The sequence below is a fragment of the Bactrocera neohumeralis genome, chromosome 4 (genome assembly GCF_024586455.1).
Source record: "Bactrocera neohumeralis isolate Rockhampton chromosome 4, APGP_CSIRO_Bneo_wtdbg2-racon-allhic-juicebox.fasta_v2, whole genome shotgun sequence".
In the NCBI taxonomy this organism is placed as follows: Eukaryota; Metazoa; Arthropoda; class Insecta; order Diptera; family Tephritidae; genus Bactrocera; species Bactrocera neohumeralis.
The window spans coordinates 31854135-31874431 of NC_065921.1; the positions used below are offsets into that span (position 1 = coordinate 31854135).

A 20297-nucleotide genomic window follows, 5' to 3' on the forward strand; every position below is an offset into this window, starting at 1 on the left:
GTTTTCGAGAGAAAAGTTCTGCGAAAGATTTGTGGTCCTTTGCGCGTTGGCTACGGTGAATATCGCATTCGATGGAAGATGAGCTGTACGAGATATACAACGACATTGACATAGTTCAGCGAATTAAAAGACAGCGGCTCTGAAAGTATTCGACGCAGTACCCGCCGAGGGAAAAAGAGGTAGAAGATGACTCTTCTGCACTCCGTAGGAAAGACCAGCTAGAGAAGGATCTTTCTACACTTGGATCAGCGTAAGCTGTGTCTACGCCAATAAAGAAAAAGAAGTATTTTCTGTGAATATTATAACCAACTTTTTTACCGAAAGCTGAAATTGCCGAACTCCACTCTCCGCTACTGAGGATACTTCTTAGCATACTTTATAAGTAAGCACAAATAATCAAGAACTATACAAACATATTATATATTTTTTGCGATACATAAGTATATGCGAATTCTCAACTTATTTGTACTTTATATGAAATTCTTTGTTGCTTTAGTGTCTACTAAAAGTTTATTATTTGAAGCAATTCGCCAAATGACAAAGCTGTCATTTATCTGCACAATGAACTCTAACACGTTTGCCAGTTTCATTGTCGTTTTCACCACCTGGCACTCTGCTCTTAACGTCTATCTCATTGAAAGTACTTGTCACTTCATTTAACTTTAGTTTATTTAATAATAATGAAATATAATGAATAAATGTTGCTGAATTAGAGTACTAATATGATTTTAAGAATATTCAAACGAAGTTATGATTGGTGTTAGCTTCTGTTATTTTCTTTTTCCGAAAAACCAAAGAAACTCACGCTGTATCCATTCAGTGCCTCCGTTCTATATCCGATGGTCTGTTTCAATTGTTGAAAGTACACACATTTTAATCAGTATTAATTCTGTTAAAATTTTGAAGACAATTTATTGTTGGTCAAATTGACCCTTCTCTTAATATCCCAAAAAATTAAATCCGCAAAGTAATTTATCTGGTCGGCGAATGCGTAAAATTCCATGTTGGTAAACGGATATATCATCTGCTGAATTCATATCCAGAGCCATCAATTTTTCAGCAGCCAATGGATGCCATGCACCGAAAGTACAAGCCGAATTCATCTTCAAGAATAAACATTAAAAACAGAAAATTAATATTCGACTCATTGTATTAAGACTTAAGAGAGTAAAAAGTGTTAATCACAGTCCGGTCACCAATATATAGTATAAGGACTTATAGCATATACTACATAGTACTATGTAAAATCAAAGGAATGTAAATTACTTAAGACTGCAGGGGAGTAGAAGGAATCTTAAATTAAAAAGCGATGCAAGCGAAAAAATTCGAAATTGAGCTTTTCATTGATTATGATTCACTAGAAATGTTTAAGCTTCTGGTATCAAATATAACAAAGTTATATTCAAAATTCAAATTTTATTTCAATACAACGAGACAATTTGTACTTATTACAGTTGCATAAAGAATGCTGGCGCCCCTGGGCCCGGATATATTTCAGCTTGGGCATTAATTATATAATCAGATGTCTCATTTGATTAGTAGTAGTACCTTTACAAATCTGTAAACTGTTTTTCTTTCCTGCAAAAGTTTTGAGTAACAGGAGCTCATTCCCTAAGAAGCTCTCATGTCTTTATGAATTTTTTCACGCTTATTTTCTGAAAGAAAAGCTTCCTTGCGAAATTTGCCCATCGAAAATTTTTTCTCACCGATAAATGTTTTTTTACTATGTGTGAGAATCATTAAGTTTGTCAGATGTTTGAAAACGAGTTTGCTGCAAAGTTTATATTTTAAATTTGTATGGCGTTGAGTCAATTTAGCCTTCCGTCCGTCGAAAATTATCGCCAATAACCGATTTTTATGTGTGATCTGTGGATTAATTTTTATACTCTTGCAAAACTAATCAGCCTACCTACCTCATTCTTAAGTATATTTTTTTGGTAGCTGATCGAAAATTTTTTCTCACCGATAAATGTTTTTTTTTTTATAAACAATTTAAGGCTGAAATTTTAGTCGATAGTCGATTTTTTTTTTGACAAACCGCCATTTTGTCAAACATTTTTATTTTGCTTATCCCTTCTAGTTATTACTAGATTTAACATTACTTTAACGAAATCTGTTTGGTTTTTTAATTTCAGAGGATCCAGTTCAAAGGTATAGTGGTCACCGCAAAACGTCTTTTTTGAGAGGAGCTCCCGGAGATCAGCTGTAGTTCCTTTCAAAATAAATATTTTTACTAATAATAAGTCTTAAAAATTTTTAGAACAATAAATTTAAAAATTTTCTAAGAAAAGATTCTGAAAAATTCGCTTTTTCGGCCTTCTAACTGTATATAACCCCGTATAGTACTCAATTAAAATACCATATAATGGCAAATATTGATAATAAAAACCTACCTACCCCATCCATAATATTAAACGTTAAATATTATCAACTAAAAATTTTTAAAATTGTTGTTGTTGTACTTTTATACATATTATACTGTATGTATGTATAGGAAAAGTAATTGAGCTTTTTTACCTCTTTACTATAGTAGTGACATCGACCATTTAGACGAGTTGAAGGTATATATTCGATAAAATCTATATGTGGACAATAAGGCAATAACAAAGCGAGTCCTGAAATTCAACAAAATATATGTACATGCATTTTAATCAAATTACCACACATTAGAACGTGTTACCTATGAAGCCTGAGCTTGGTGGATTTCTACGAATGGGGCGACTTCCAACAAAAGTTTGTAAACTTTGCCAAAGACGCCATACCGAATGAGGGTCAATAAGAAATGCTCTCGACTTTGGATAGCTGTGTCGATATAACTTGTAGTTGGTAAATAAGTCATAGTCGGCAGTTCTACTCCATTCACTTAACGAGGTGTTATACTTGCCCGGATCCCAGGCAGCAATTGTAACATTTTGAAATATAGATGCGTGTGTAAAATTGAATTGAGGCTTAGTAACGACCTAAATTACAAAAAAAGTAGATTAATAAAATTAATTTAAGTATATTTTGAAGTGTGTTTGCATATTTTATTAGAAATAATTTATAGTAGAGCAGAACTATTTAAAAATGGTAAAAAATGAAAGAGATTTATATGTAGTAGGTTGAAATCCATTAAAGGTTGAAAAAGGTTTTCATCGATTTACTGCAAATCTACGAGGCCTAAAGAAAACGATGTAGGGCGAAGTTATCGGTAATGAATGGACTTACAACTTGTGTACACCCTTAAAACCCTTTTCAATCGAAAGGTGTTAATACAAAAGTTGTATATCAATTCATTATCTACAACTATGCCATAATACAATTTCTCATAGTTTTGCTTAAAGTCGTGATAAGCCATTTTTAAGCTTTTTAAATTCAGACCTACGATCTTCTGTAAATTATATGTATGTTCTTTTACTTTTGTTATTTTATCTGTCGTTTCTAATGAAGTTCAACCTGCTATACTTTTATTTCTTGTTTTCTTTGGTATAATTTTTTTTAGTCTTACCTGAGAGTTTAATACTCTAATTGTAGTTTTGCTACCAACGTCTATTTCATATCCAATGGTGGGGGCATCATTAAATCGCATCACTATGTCATGGGAATCTTAAAGGTAATGTGAGTGTAAATTGAAGCTGTTATTTTCATAGGAAATTTGAAAAAGTCTAGGAGAAGCGTTCTGTATGGACTACGCTTTATTGCTTTATTAAGGAATGAATAGATTGGACTTTCATTTTGTAATATGTACTTTAATGATGATTATAAGACATGAATCAAATATTTGTGTACATAATATGGTCTAATTTTATGTATTATTATTTACCAATAAATCTTCCCAATTTTGCACCGGAAAGCGATCCAGCACTCGATACAATTGCGCATGTCTTAATATCATTTATTTTTCGAAATAATTTTTGTTTAGGGAATAGCTTTCCGATTTCCAAGTTGTGAAAAGGAGGGTCTCTTCGACGTAATATTTTAACCCCAGCATCCATGAGTAGGCAAGCTGATGGATAGTACTGTTCTTCGAAACTACTTGCAAATACAGGTGTGTAGTGTACGTTGTAGAAATTGGGCTCATTTTTTAGATCAATTAGTGATCTTTCAAAAATGTGAATTATGTGTTGACGGAAGTTCGCAGTTTTATTCTGGCATTTCTCCAAATGTTTATCATGGCACATAAATAATTTCGGATTAAATGTAAGTTTAGTATTTTTTGATAGCTTAAGGCGTGGATGTGGCGAAAGTTTTGAAGAGTTTATTGCTGGTTTCTCACGACTCTCTACCACATATTTTTCATTAGGGTTCCAACGGATGTGAAATACACTGCGACGTTTGCGCTGTTGAGCTAATGCAATAAATAATTGTCAAATTCATTGAAAGCACTATAGTCATACGTACATACATGCATACAAATATTTTGTAGAAGAAATATTATTAAATGGCTTATGAGCAATATTATAATAATATAAAAAAGTATACCAAAAAGTTAGAAGGCAAATAAAATGAGTGCTGGTCAACTTATAAACGTAGTTAAATATTCTACAAATATGGAGACACCATATAAAATATTACTTATATCTCTACTATATGTGTAGGCATACTCCACATACATACATATGTATAAATTCAAAATATAATACGACTCACCAACCACTGTGCCAGAGTTCCGATTCAGCTCGGAGCTTTTCCATGGACTTGATAAATGCTGGCTTTTCGTACAATGCGGAAAGCTTTTTGGTGCTTTGACTTTTGTGCTTGCATTTTGGTTGAAAGCTTTTAGTGAAATTTGCTTTGTTCCTTCCGGTAGACTAGCAAATATTTCGGTGAACGGTAAAATGGACAATCGTTTCAGTTGGCTAGGCTGAGCGCGAATCAATTGTATTTGAAATATTATAAAATACGTTATGATTAAAGCTGGTACTCTGAAAACCATTTGACCAAAGTTCATGACGAACTGTGATATTGTGATGTATGTAGTAAATTTGATGTATCCGGACTTCACGCCGTTAATTATCGAGTAATAATCTGTACGATTTAGATAAAGTAAGTAAGGAAGGGTAAGTTTGCGTTAGAAAGTTTTTCTTTATTTTCCGAGATATACGCTACTAAATGCTACTGTGGCGACTATAGGAACTGCGAGGTAACTCTATATAAATCAAAATTTGCATTTTGTGTGGCTAACGGCTACCGATCATAGGCGCTTGCGTAGCCAGTTAAAGTTTGGGTGTTTTATGTAGGTATAACTACGATGCATTAATGTGATGAAACTAATTTTAATAATTACATACAGAAATTGTTACCAAAATGACCATTTTTAAAACTAATATTTAATCATTTCTCAGATTTTTGAAAATCGCCATTATTATTTACGAGATAAGCTGATGTTTTTGATGTGCTGGAATGTAAAAATTTTACGACAGTTATGCAAATAAATTCCATTTTGGTCAACACTATGATTTCCATGATTGATTTACATCCTGCGGTACTTTAAACAGTGTTTTATAAAAGCGTAAACTCAGGGTTGTTATTTGCGTTTAGTAAGCACAGGTCAGTAGCCATATGTAATACAAAATAATTTTAGAATAACGAAGGATACGAGGGCTGCTATATATATTCTGGCCTAGGGCAACACTAAGTGTTGCCAGGTGCAATCTGACATTTCCATTGGAAAGTTTGACATTTTTTAGCATAACATCACTCAGAACGTTTTGTCATTTAATCGTGAATTTTTTTATTTACAGGGAATTAAAAAATTCATCTCGGCCAAAAAATGGAATTAACTCGTGAACATTTTCGTGCGATCATTTTTCACAACTTTCGACGTGGATTATCACGACAAGAGTGCATCGATGAACTAAAATCTTTGTATGGCTATGAAGCACCATCCTATAGCACTGTGAAAAACTGGTACAACGAATTCAATCGTGGCCGACGCTCGCTCAAAGACGAATTCCGTGAAGGTCGTCCAAAAACAGCCGTTGTGCCAGAAAACATCGATGCCGTACGTGAACTGATAATGCAAGACCGTCATGTAACATACCTTCAGATAGAGGCATGCCTATGCATTTCTCCCACCAGCATACATTCGATATTGCATGAACACCTGGCCGTAAAAAGGTTTGTTCTCGTTGGATCCCGCACAATTTGACAATCGCTCAAAAAAGGCTCGTGTGGATTGGTGTAAAGAAATGCTGAAAAAATACGATCGCGGTGCTTCAAAAGACGTTTATAAGATCGTCACAGAGGAAGAATCATGGATCTATGCGTATGAGCCCGAAACAAAAGAGCAATTGACAAAAAAAAAATAAAAAAAAAACATTTTCGTTAATAAATATGCCTATTTACATTATTAGGCCAGAAATATATATAGCAACCTACGTAGTAGATCGACAAATACGCCAATTAGTTGCCATATACAATAAAATTCCCACACCTGTAATATAATTTTATGGTTACAAATATTATATTTTTTATTGTCCTATGTATATCGAATACAGGATTTAATAATTGATGGAACCTTAATCATTATATTCAGTACAAAAGTATAAATAAAATATTTATCAATAGTAATATCTAAGAAATAGTGTTTGGGTCTAGTTTTGGAAAAAGTGGAGTGTAGCCGAACCCTAGACCTTCTCGATTTGTAAAACATAAATTAGTTATACATAGTATTATAGTGGTGTAATAAACATTCTGAAAAACTCTACTTAACACATTCACTTAATTTAATAGTTCTCTAGTGCAATATCTAAGAATTAATTAGTAAAATGGTGTAAAAAGATGACTTATTTGAAAAAATTTCCAGCTTCTCATGGAACATCTAATACGTTTAGAATTGAATAGGTAAATTGTGAGGTATATAGAATTCGTTATCCAATTTTTAAACGTTTCGACCAGTTTTACATGATCTATCATAAATAAGTATGTATAGTATGTTAAAATACATCCAAAAAATAAAAAAATATAACTTGTGTATGCCTATAAACGCGTCTGCGGGAAATGTTGAAAGGATCATTCTGACCAACTTTGCCTAAGAGACTATGGGTTTAAAGTATCATATTATATTGTCAATAAACAAGCATGGAGGAATTAATATTTTTATATTTAACAGACGGCCGAGTACATTAATATACCTTTCCGTAACGTTCTGCAAATCTTAATTTCAGAAAATCCGGCAAATAAACTGAAAGCTGATAAATGTATACTAATGGACATACCAGTTGAAATTCGCTTTCAATGGCTGTATAAGTATTATACTACGGGGCTGAAAAATCTTTAACCTTTGTTTACGCCAGAAAACACAAGAAATGTGAAAGTCATTGAGTGACCGTAAAATGATATTGAGTGAGCTGGTATCATTGGCATCTCAAATAATTGTCTCGGTAATATCAATCATTAAAAAAGGACACTCTGGTATCTGGTAAGAACGATTTTTGGGACAAGCCCTTTGGCAGTCCACTGGGTAGTCGTTGGCTGGTAAAAATCATCCAAAGCAACAGAAAATACCGTAGTCGGTCGGTAAGATTTCCAGCCAGTATTTTTAACATTAATTTCATCGACTATCTTCAACATGGTAAACAATCAATGAACAATATAATTGTGCGTTATTGGATCGGTTGGACGTCGAGATTACTACCTTCTAATAATTATATCATACGCATCCGTTAATACAGTAGAGGCCCGCTAATCCGGACATGGCCTAATCCGGATTCCACTGTAATCCGGACAGGGTTAAAAAACTGAAAATTTATATTATGTCCCTTGTAATCCGGACCGACATTCTCTATCCGTATTCTCTAATCCGGATCACATGTTTATTATTCACTACATTCGCTTTTATGCTTTATTGGTTTAAGTTTTTTTTTGTTTTTTTGGAACATGTGATTTATTTGTTATAATAAACAAACAGAAATTTATAAATATTTTTTCATAATACATAGTTCTGATATGTCTTTGGTAATCCGGATTTCCTATATTCCGGATAGGGGCCGGTTTTAATTGATCCGGATTAGCGGGCCTCTACTGTACCACTGTTGGACAAGTAAATTAGAAGTGAGAAAATTTTCATATTGTAAAAAAGTTGAAAAGAAATTATACATTTTTGAAGAAAAAGTAAAATCCATACAAATCAATGCGGTTAGGAAGGACTAAAGTAGAGTGCAGCCGAACCCTTAACATTGTCTCAAATTATAAAACATTCTGAAAAACGCTTCCAATTTTATAAATTCTACGGCCCGTATGTACTCTTGCCTTAGTGATAACTTTCTCAGTATACAAGGATGTGAAGTGTTGAAATTCTAAATCAATTGCCTTCACTTTGATTATCTTGTTTATCCTGCTTACTTCATTTCGTTACAGCATACATATTATTTGGTTTAAAGCCGTATTCTATATTTTAAATTAAACTAACTTACCTACTTAGATCACTTTAAGATTTTGTAATTGATTTAAGAATACGGTGTTTGCTCATTTTACTAAATCTTTCTATTACTTATTCTGGTTCCACAGGAATTTCGTAGTTTATGTTGAGGAGTGCTAAGCCGTTCAATCTTTTCTAGAGCATCGTTGTTCTGAGCCAAGTCTTGATTCGGCGCAAAGAAGAAAAGGATCGTTCAGCGCTAGCATTTGTGGCTGGCAAAGTGCAGAGTACGTGAAGGATAATATGAATCGACGGATATATATCCTTATCGCAAGTGCTGAGGCTTTCTAAGGCAAAAAGCACTTGTGTTCTCGTAGTCATTTTCATTTTCCATGGTTGTTGAAAAAGCGCTACTTCTGCGTTGAGCTTCATTTTTTGCAGTTCTTTGTTTCCGGGCAAGATTTTCCCAAAACGTCTAATTAGACATTCAATGAGTACAGGTAAATTCTTTTTTTTCAAATTTAGGTTAAATTTTGGTAACAGCTGACTCAAATTGAAACTTTCAAAAACTGCATCGGAAAACCGTGCCAATGAGTGGAATGGAGGCAGAAACCCTGTAAAAGTCTTCACAGCTTTGAGATAGGTGATTGTTTCGATGACTCTGACGACCACATGTTTCGGGGTTTTCCACTTCAACATCGAATTTTTCAACCATCTGTGTAGCATTTGAAAAAATTTCATTAAATTGATGATCAGCACACATTCTTCGCGTGTTCAGTGTTGCAACCAATGTTGTTATGACGTTTAATGCTTTCGCAAGGTCGATTGATTCGTTCTGCAGAATCACACTAAGTGGCTGCGTCAATGACAAAACATCACTGAGACAAAAAATTCCAATCATAAATTTGAAGTTGCAGAGCACTGTGACTAAATTCGACGCTTTTACTGCAGTCGTTCTATTCTTCCATTTGCTTATTTTTGTCAGTGCTTGAACGATTTCTGGAAGGGTGACTGTGAATGGTTGAACGGCATCATTTCTTTGTACCCACTTTGTCTCACAAAGCTGCACAATTTTTCTACCCAAGAGTTGAGCTAAAACAGTGTTATGTTTCGGTCTTGAAACTGGGAAAAATGTTGTAACTTCTCTGAATATTTCGGATATCTTTCCAATCAAAGCAATTCAATTTAAGGGAAAACATGGTATCATTTCAGCGTTTGTAGCTTCTGTTTCTATTTCCTTTACAGCTCCGCGATTTTCCAACATAACAATACAACAATCAGTGCCTATTGCCATCCAGCCCTGTATCTTTCATGTCTTTCAAAACCAACTGTCCTAACGCAGCTCCCGTGAGTGAAATCCCCTCGTGGTTATTTTCTTTAATACTTCATATATATACATATGTATATACGGATATATTCTTCAACGCTTATATACTTCAATACTTATACTACTGTGATCAAATTAAAAGGTGAATTTTTAATTTATACTTGGGGTGTTTTTTCAATCGGCAATTTTTTTTCTGTAAGTTGGTAGTACTGTTAATGATCTATGCTAATTTCCCGGCAAAATATTCATTAGTATTTGAGATACGTGTCGTTTTGTGAGGCTCTAAAAGTGAATTCTCCGATTTTTAATATTTCTAAATGTATGTGACCTGGTCTACGAAAAGGGGGCTAACGTGCGAAAACTAGTTTTCTGGGGAAAAGCTGTTAAAAATAATCGTCAGTTTCTCGTTATCTCATTAATTGTTCTCCTTTTTTTTGACACCTAAGCCCCCTTTTCGTAGACCAGGTCGCATATATTGAACAAAGAAGTGCGATAATAAACTTAATTAATTGGTTATTCGTGATCATTTTGCCACATTTTCAACTAATATCGTGCCGCAACCACTGCATTCGCCTGATTTACCTTCGTGTAACTTCTGGCTATTCAGCAAATTCACATGACCCCTCCGAGGACACCGTTTTGATTCAATTGAGGATATAGTAAAAGCTGAATCGAAAAAGACTCTGTTGGCCATCACGATGGAAGAACTTTTCCAAGTGCTATGATGACTGGAATATTCGTTGCCATAAGCAGTGGGAGGGGATTACTTGGATGGCGATGAAATGGACAAAATTGACCTTTCAATTTGATCACAGTAGTATTTTCTTCTCTCCTTCACACCAATGCAATGATTCTAAGCATGGTCAACTATACATACATATGTACTATACATAGTAGTAAAGTTTGCACGCGCCTCACAAATATGTAGTTATGTATGTAAACACTGCTGCCATCCTTATTATTCATGCATTGATATGTGCATACATATGTGTGAAACAATTTCTCTAATTAGGTTATTTTCATACATATATTTATATTATATACATATATATATATAAGTATATGTATATACATACATATGATACATTTGTACAACTGTATTTTGTGCGTATTTTCTACTGCAGATTAAGCTTTATATTTATTCAAATGAACTACCAAGAACTGACTTTGTTTTTTCATAAGGGCAGTCTTTTCTGCTTAAAACACTTGTTGAAATATACATACATATGTACATATGTAATTTATGTATTGATTTTTTCAGCAATTTTTGATAAACTTCACTGCCTACTTCGTTGGTAATTAATTTATTATGAGGTAAATCGTCACTGTGAAACACGGAACACGAGCTTATTTGCTTGCGTGTGCGAACATTTTGTTGCACAAATCAATTTCACTTATTCCTATAACGGTCGCTTATGAGCCTTAATGCCGCTTTCCGCGCGCTATGTTTACAAACGAACCCAAACTCGTGGCACAATTTACAAACATACATATGTATATTACTGTATGTACTATAACTTCTATTATAAGTTTATATTGTGTACACACATGCGCGAATGTATACTTGCACGGACACAACAACACCTGCGTTATTTAAATACCCGCACATTTGTACAACGTCTATAACCGGCCACAAATAATTATAATTATTTAGTAATTATTTGTAAGTGTGGCAAGAAAATGTTTTCCTACCGGCTCTCTCTCTTTATATAAGGCCACGTGCTATGCCATATCGGGCCGCGATTGTTTGTTAACCCAACAACAAGCAAATGCGGTTAACGCGCTAAACACCTGTCCTCTACGGCAATCGGCTTGTTTCTGAGCCGCTGTTTGTAGCAAACATGTTTTTCGCTTGACGTCGTGTTAATTTCCCGACTACAGCGCTCTGATCGGTGGTGTCGGGTGGTTATTAACAGCAAGTGGTAAAAGGAAAGCATGTGAAAATATGTGAACTAAACTACATTAAGGTATATTTGAGGTGAAAAGCTTCTACATTAACTTCCGTGCCGTTAACATTAAGGGTATGAAAAGTACATCTTAGTGCGCTCGCTCAGCTTCAATACCAACAGTGTACTCATACCCACCTATGTACATATGTATGTGTATGTACATATGTATGTACAAGCTAATTTGATGCTGGACATATTAATATTGCATACACATACACTGCGTGTAGAGAAAAGAGAAGGGGCGGCTAAAAAGAAACACGACAAATCACTCCACAAAAGTAGTATACTGCTGGCAGCATTCAGATGTGAAAAGTGAAAGTTTGCATTTACATGGCACTTTGCTTTTAAGCCCTAAGTAAGAAGCTTTGTGGATATTAAAGTACATAATTGCACGTCGTTTACATGCATAGGCATGTATGTATGTATATATATATGCGAAATAAACAAGTGAGTAAATAAGTCTATGTTCTGTAGTAGCCGCAGTTTACGTATCCACGCATGTGTGCTGCTCAACAATTCTTACAATTGCAACCATCAAATTCGTGGTATACGCAAAAATGTTGTTACTACCAAAACAGAACACAAACTAGTTACCGTATACATTTCTTTCATTATGATTCAGACCATTAGTCTATCAAGTTGCATAATATTTTCATAATAGCATCCTTTAAATTCCTAATACATAACACATCAATCCTTCGAGGTCTTAATTTTACATGAGTTATTGACAGTTAAATTGTCAAAAATGGTTGTTATGTAAACCAAAATAATTTTGTAATCACGTTATTCTACAATTGCAAATATTCTTAATTTTTCGATACAATTCTGAAATGGATAAACTGTTTTTTGTATTCGGTGTATTTTATGACACATTGCTTTGTTAGGTGCGGATATTTTTCTAAGTTACGAAAAAAGGTGCTGAATACATCAACTTACAGATACATATATCACGCAGAACAGTTTACGAAACACTACTACAATGCATTTACATAGTCCCATTTGGAACTTGGCTATTCCAATATCTTCTTTTTCTTCTTAATTGGCAGAACCGCTTACGTTATACGAAACAACAGCGCGCCAGTCGTTCGCTACGTGCATTTACATAGTCCCATTTGGAACTGGGCTATTCCAATATCGTCCGACCAAAAATACTAAAAAAGCACGACTTGCGGTCTCCTTAACACTACAAATAGAGTTAATGTGTTGGAATTCTTTGCCAGAAATTTGTAAATGGAAAAACATATAGGCTTACAGTCAGAGAAAGGTTTATGCTCACTGCTTGGAAAAATTACGTGATTAAGTACAATAGGATTGTCAATGCTTTTAAAATAAATGAAAAAAAAATATGGAAACACAATAACAAACAAATGAAGTCGCCCGGGGAAACTGAGGAAGAGCAAGCCCTCCACTCCGTTGGAAAAACCAGATGGAGAAGGACCCGCAGAAACTGGCTTCGCTTGGAATCTCCAATTGGCGACAAGCAGCGAAAAGGAAGAACGACTCGGCTATAACTCCTTAAGCGGTTTCTACGCCACTAAAGAAGAAGATTGAATGTTGCTTTATTTGTATACTGGTAGTAAAAGACTGAGATGGAATTTGAAGTGCGATTTTCACAGTGTATGATAATATAGAGTTGAAATTGGTCTGATATAAGACTTTACCTAAAGGTGGGGTCACGCCCATTGTTAATTTTTTATACCTTCTCTTATTTAGCTTTTTCCCGCCATCTTCATAGCAAATATTATAAGAACCCCAACCGTCCCACAGTGGTCGGTCTTCTATGGAATCAGCGGCCAAAAAAACTTCCACTGCTATATAAAAGTGAAACTTTTGCCAAAGCTTTTTAAAATCTCCCTCTCCCGTTTCCCACTCCGTCACCCCCCGATGGTAACAAATTTTAATCAATTATATTAAATTAAAAAAGTTGATTAACTAAAAAAGGAATTTTTTGAATATTATTCAACTAAATCAAAAATTTATTTACTTTTGCATGATAGTTTCTTTGACTGGTGATGAAAGGATCTAAGCTCAAAAGCAATCGGTTTAGCAAGTCCTGATTTGTAGCGATCCGTTAGTTCTTTCGTGTATGATGGAGTCGATACATCTTAACGTCCTTATTGCTTGACTCAGCAGATTCTTATGAGAGCTCTCCAATTGAAACTCTCCACTTCGCTTACTAGTGTTGGTTACAACGTAGCGTGGCCCAACGAAAATCCTATTACGTGGTATATGGAAGCTTGGATAATCATTAACCTTTTTCATGATTGTCAATCAACGAAAGTGGGTCGGCTACATCGGTTAAGATCACTACGTCGCCCTAAATGCATATTTCCGTAAAGTTTTCTTTCTGCATACACATACATATGTATGTATGTATATCTTTATCGCTGCTTGAAATAATACTCGTATGATGGAATTTTTGTATATGTTAGTAGGAATAATATTAGTCATATTCCTCTCATTTAAAACTTTGACATAAGAATATCAAGCAAATGAATTGCACATTTGTAAGTTGGGTCAAATTGATTGAGTAGCTGCTGAGATAAGCCATTATCCAAATTCTATACCAAGACACCCGCAAGCATACCGTACCTTCTGACGTTTTCGTTAAAGAGCTAACGGTTAATGCACTTTTAGGCGTTTTGAAAATTGCCTTTGCATAGGGGTGGGTGTGGTAATTATCCAATTTCACTCAATGTCATACATCTAGCTTTCGTAATTTCGTATCTTGGGAGATTTGTCCTTTAAAACTTTTAGGGAACATAAAAAAATGTAACCAGAGATGCCTCTTTCTAAGTGGTTTCGCTTCAATTTATTGCAGTATCGTCCAGGATTGGGATGTAGTCCGCGTACGAGTAGTCCATTAATTTACGTTTGTCAATGTAATCCAAGTTAGAAAGTATAAATGGTCCGATCGTAGAATTTTTTAGTTGATCCATGTTGGTCTTAATGTTGCCTTTGTCTCATTATTGTACTATATAAAAGTAAAGTTTTTAATTTTCATGTCTCACGCATGTCTTTGGATCGGGATGGTGTCCTCGTTTTATATGCACATGACATTTTTGATATCTACACATCAAATCTGATCACAAAACTGTCGCTTCAGATGATCTTATTGAAGCTTTGTATCTCAGACAAAAGAAGTGGTATTTGAACTTTCTCAGTTTCTAAAAACATCTTTGCTATGACATCTTTAGTAGACATTACCCGTTTATCATGAAAAAAGTACTATTCCGTCGGGTTAGCAATATCGTAAAAAATACGATTCAAGTTCTTCGTTACAATCTACCCTGACGAAACGTTCCATTTATTAATCTCATTCATCATTCTTCGCTGAAGTCCAACCATCCGTGTTCAAGGAGACATAAGAAATATCGTGTAGCATTTACTTCAGTGTTTTCTATGAATCTATATAACAATTTTGAAATTTATCTAAGGTAAATGATTGGGTCTAAGGTATACAATTTTAACGAAATTCCGAGAACCACTGTTTGAATCGATCTTGACTGACTGAGATGTTCCAGAAGATAGCTTCTGTTGCTTGCTTTTATTCTTTACCACACTGCTGATATATGGATAACCTTTTTATTTCGGACTTCTTGAAGTACTTTCAAACTTTAGAAATTCCTTTCTTACACTCTTCAAGTTTTTCTTTCGAATTTTTCTTTTTTGCACCTGGCTGTCTCCGAATCGAAAAACCACCAACTAGATCGATCATGTTGTGATAGACGGAAGACACGTCTCCAGTGTTTTAGATGTGCGTGCGCTTCGAGGTCCTAACATCGACTCGATACGCACCCGGCTGTGTGCAGCAAAAAACGCACGTCAACAAACACAAGGAAGGTTCGACGCCGAGAAGCTGCAATCACAACAGACAGCAGAACGATTTTCTACTCGACTTGCACTCCTACTCTCTGAGAGCATTCGTTAAGAACTCGGTATAAGGGAACTGTGGGATAGCATTTCAAACTACTTACGTACAGCTGCAACTGAAACCATTGTTTTCCTCACCACCAGCACCGTTAGTTCTGCATTCTCCAGACTGGACAAGGAAGCAAAGCAAATGGGTCTGGCAGTGAACCAGGGCAAGACGAAATATCTCCGTCACTGTTGACCGTCATAACTTCGAAGTTGTGGATAATTTCGTCTATCTTGGAACCAGTGTAAACACCACCAACAATGTCAGCCTGGAAATCCAACGCAGGATAACCCTTGCCAACAGGTGCTACTTCGGACTCAGTAGGCAATTGAGAAGGAAAGTCCTCTCTCGACGAACAAAAACCAAACTCCAGCTATATGGTGCAGAGGTTTGGACGATGATAACAACTAATGAGACGACGTCGCGAGTTTTCGAGAGAAAAGTTCTGCGAAAGATTTATGGTCCTTTGCGCGTTGGCCACGGCGAATATCGCATTCGATGGAACGATGAGCTGTACGAGATATATGACGACATTGACATAGTTCAGCGAATTAAAAGACAGTGGCTACGTTGGCTAGGTCATGTTGTCCGAATGGATGAAAACACTCCAGCTCTGAAAGTATTCGACGCAGTACCCGCCGGGGGAAGCAGAGGAAGAGGAAGACCTCCACCCGTTGGAAGGACCAGGTGGAGAGCGAGCTGGCTACGCTTGGAATATCCAATTGGCGCCACGTGGCGAAAAGAAGAAACGACTGGCGCACTGTTGTTAACTCGGCGATAATCGCGTAAGCGGTGTCTACGCCAGTTAAGAAGAAGTAGTGAAGGAGAATCTGATTCCAATTCTCCTGAGTCTTCTTATGTACTCTGTTATGTTTCAGAGTTACTATTTTTTCCACTCGCCTTTATTAACAATGTCTATTATCCTATTTGTTCAGTGCTAGAAATTTATAACAGAATAGAGCTTCACCAGGCCACCCTGCATGCGCGCCAAAGTAGAGATACCAAAGTCAGAAGTACCTTTAAGTCGCTGAAGTTAATTTCATATCGACTCTTTACGCCAAAATAAATGAAAGTCCGTTTTGAGGGTGCGGATGGCTCTTTAAGAATTATCTGATTCCTCATCCTTTAAGAGGTTTACGAAAACCTAAGAAGTATTTTAATTCAAACAAATTGCGTGGGTGCTTGAAACCTCTGATTGTCTTGACTTTATCTGGACTAATTTTGGTATCCTCTTTAGTGACGATAAAGTTTAGGATTGTGATGATATGTGATTTTTACCTGGCCACTCTCATATTGGCATCATAAAGGCTCTTCAATACTTAATCGAAATGGTACTATGATTTTGTTCGGTTGTAGGTTTTCCATTCTTCACTTCAAGGTCAGGCTAACTATTTCGAGGTTCGATAATATCATAGACGAACCTTTCAGCCACGTATTCGGCGATCCCATCCGGCACCGAACGGTTTTTCAAACATTCGAATAGGATTATTGAACGGAGGGCATTATTCATCACTACAAAATATTGTCAAGTTGTGAAAACTATCTGAATGGTGATCCCCAACCACCTGAGAAAATTCTGGAATCGATGACATGTATTCAAGTAAACAACTATCTCACCTATCTTTCGCGATTTCAATTGGCAAGGAACCTCTCACTCTCCTCCACTGAAAACATGACGACCATATTAACGAAATAGACGAAGGGGTATAGATTGGATCTTATTATCACAGTCGATAATGTCAAAATTCCAATAACAACCTAAGGTTTTAAGCGTTACATTTTACTGCCATATATGTATGTATGCCGTTTAATATCAAAGTACAGAGCCGCAATCAGAATACTGTCCTGATATTCTAGATGTCCCTTGCGCAACTTCTATCTGATTAATGTAGCTGGCTAAACTCTTACTTATCCCGAAACGACCCCGACATACCAAATATACTTCTGTCCCTTGTGCAATGAATCGCCGCATGAATTTAATGTACTTTTTGCATGCCCACTGAGTCCCTATCATCTGTAATACTCCTCTTCCTATTGTTCGACACCTTCGAAACAGCACGTTTCCTGAGCCAGACGTTAGGTGCCTTCGCTGACAATCAACTTGAACCTTACCACCTAGGTGAGCATTAGATAACTGCTACAACAACAATAAAAATAAAAAGTTGTTATTTGTCATGTCGTAATAGTTTAATGCCCGGTTTCACAGTCCATACTTAAGTTGTGCCCAAATAAAATCTTAGCTAAGCATTGTTGCAGACTGAGTAGTCGTTTGCGTTTCACAGTCAATGCTTAATTTCTATAAAATTTTATTATGATATATGGCAACGTTATGGGCAACATATGTTTTACAAATGTCATTCATGAAAATATGTTTGAAATATTAAAATTATAACAGGCGAGGAAAGTTTTATCTGAAATGGATGAAAACAACAAAAGAACCCCGAATTTCTGGTGGAAATTCCAATCCGATTCCACATTTTTTCACAAAAAATAATTTATTATTTCTCATTATTATTCTTTTGACAAATAACTGAAAATTCAAAACAATTCAAAACAAAAATCAGCTGCTGCTTTAAGCACTGCTTAAATATTCCATTTTCAGTACTTAAGCATATCTTAAGTATGAACTGTAAAACATCATTTTCCTGTTTTATCTTAAGCACAACTTAAGTATGGACTGTGAAACCGGTCATAAGTTTTCATTTACTTGACGTCGTTATCTTGTGTACGCTCACTCCGGAACTTTTAGGTACTTTGTTGTTATGGTATACCTAAAACATCAGTTAAAAGTTTAATATTAAGAATTATTTTAAGTAAAACTGAAGTATTACGTGCCCATGAGCCCATTTTTTTTAATTGTATGCATGAAGTTTATTTCCACACATTAAGCAAGTTTTCATTCATGACTATTTCTTAGCTAGTATGAAAAACAAGCAAAAAAGACTGAAATCTTAAGCAAATACATCTTAAGATTCACTCCATTCTAAATATATCTGATAAAAAATATTACGTACCAAAACCTCATGTCTATCAACCAAACTACCAAAGGCAAATGAAACTACCAATTTTGGTCCGATCGGACCAAAACGACAACGCTCTGATGAGGAACAGGTACACCCTTGAGTAAACTGCCACATTGTCGTCTATGAAGATAGTGGCGACATCATTAGTAGTGAATGAAAGTAGTTTACACAGAGTGGAAAATGAGTTCAAAGACTTTGTTATCATTTGCCGCCAGTTTGTGCGGACATTCGAAAGAACTTCAGTGTACATTTGTGAAATTTGAATGTCTCAGATGCACTATCTATTAAAGAGTATCAAATATGCTGTGAGGTCAATAGTCGCATCTGCCAGTAGGCGATGTTCAATTAAACCGTAAGTCCAGGTAAATCGAAAAAAGGATGCTTGAAGTCGAACATTAATCAGACGAATATAATCTCCCTCCTCCTGGCTCCACCCGGGAAAATAATGGCACATGCCAATACAACACACCTGAGAAAATAACTGAGAATCACAACATTCGCGACCATACCACATTATGACGCCCCACACCACCAACAATCAAAAAAGGGTTGAATCATGGGTTCACTGCATTTGATGTTCTATTTGATAACTATCATTTTCGCTTCGTTCATACATAAGTACATACGATTTGAGACAGATCCGACACATTTTTTGTGGCATTTTTTTGATACAACAGCTGTACGGTTCGCAACTTTCTTCAATGCCGTTTCTCTTCGCTACGGACACCGCCAATCTTCTTCCATTTTATATATTATATTGATATGTTTGGCGAACTGTGCGATATTTATTAACAATAAAAATTAAATTAAATTAATTGTGGACCTTAAATGCACAAACATTTTTATTTACATTTTTAAATTCAAGTTAAGTGAAATATCGGCCTTTTATATAGAGTTGTGTGCTCTCTAACAAATTGGGAAATTTAAACAAATATATTGATGAAACTTTTCTTTCGGCTTTATATTATTTATTATTAAGGTATGTACATATACATACATACACTACATATTCTAGCGTAACTCTACTAGCAATTTGATTGGCTTCTTACGTGCAAGGTGATCATAATACCCTGATTTTTTTTTTTTATTTTCGATGCAGCCCGGAGTTTCGCTTCACACTTCTCAAAATGTTACCAGTTTCACACTGTTTTAGTATTTTTGTCACCTTCCTTTCAGATTGGCTTATTTCATTGCCTTTAAACGGAATTAGTGAATTAGTGTAAATGGTTAAAGAATTTAACTGGAGCTTGTAAGGTGCACCTAAAATAACAAAAATATATAAAGAAACAACAAATACAAACACAGCGTTTTCGAAATGTAAACCAATTTTTTGAGCGCAAATACGAGTAAACAGTAAACCTTAACCCAGTTCTGTGAATCCTACCCAAAGAACTCTCCAGCATGTAAGGGTAAAACCAGGCATTGGAATATATAAAAATTATGTAAATACAAACACATATATATATTAAACATTTTTTAACAAATATACAGTATCAGCTTTATATCAGACTTTAACAACCTTCTAAAAAATTATATAAAAGTACACAAGGTCTGTCGCAAAAGAAACATAACTTTTTAAATATAACTGTTTCTGGTGGCGCCACCTATTGGTGGGTATATGAAATAAAAAGTTTGATCTCTTGTTGATATTTCGTAAAAATTTAAAGACAATTGGATAACTACAATCGATGTTATCGATCAAAAAGTGACAGCAGCTTTTGGTCATCGGTCGTAAAAT

The 20297-nt window shown here is 35.2% G+C and overlaps 1 protein-coding gene across 6 annotated transcripts; it reads right to left on the reverse strand.

Moving 5' to 3' along the window:
* Positions 1–651: 651 nt before the first annotated feature.
* On the reverse strand, positions 652–11496 carry LOC126756563 (beta-galactoside alpha-2,6-sialyltransferase 1). Of its 6 annotated transcripts, none has more exons than XM_050469727.1 (7): positions 11361–11496; positions 4630–5007; positions 3803–4327; positions 3488–3585; positions 2681–2960; positions 2518–2615; positions 652–1103 (listed from the first exon to the last, which is right to left on the reverse strand). In XM_050469727.1, the coding sequence occupies exons 2-7, from the start codon at positions 4928–4930 to the stop codon at positions 939–941; spliced, it is 1467 nt and encodes a 488-aa protein (XP_050325684.1). In that variant the 5' UTR covers positions 4931–5007; positions 11361–11496; the 3' UTR covers positions 652–938. The 6 variants fall into 6 exon arrangements, with proteins under 6 accessions (XP_050325684.1, XP_050325682.1, XP_050325686.1 ...); XM_050469725.1 differs by lacking the exon at positions 11361–11496 and adding an exon at positions 11217–11354; XM_050469729.1 differs by lacking the exon at positions 11361–11496 and adding an exon at positions 10950–11050.
* Between the last annotated feature and the right edge of the window lie 8801 nt (positions 11497–20297).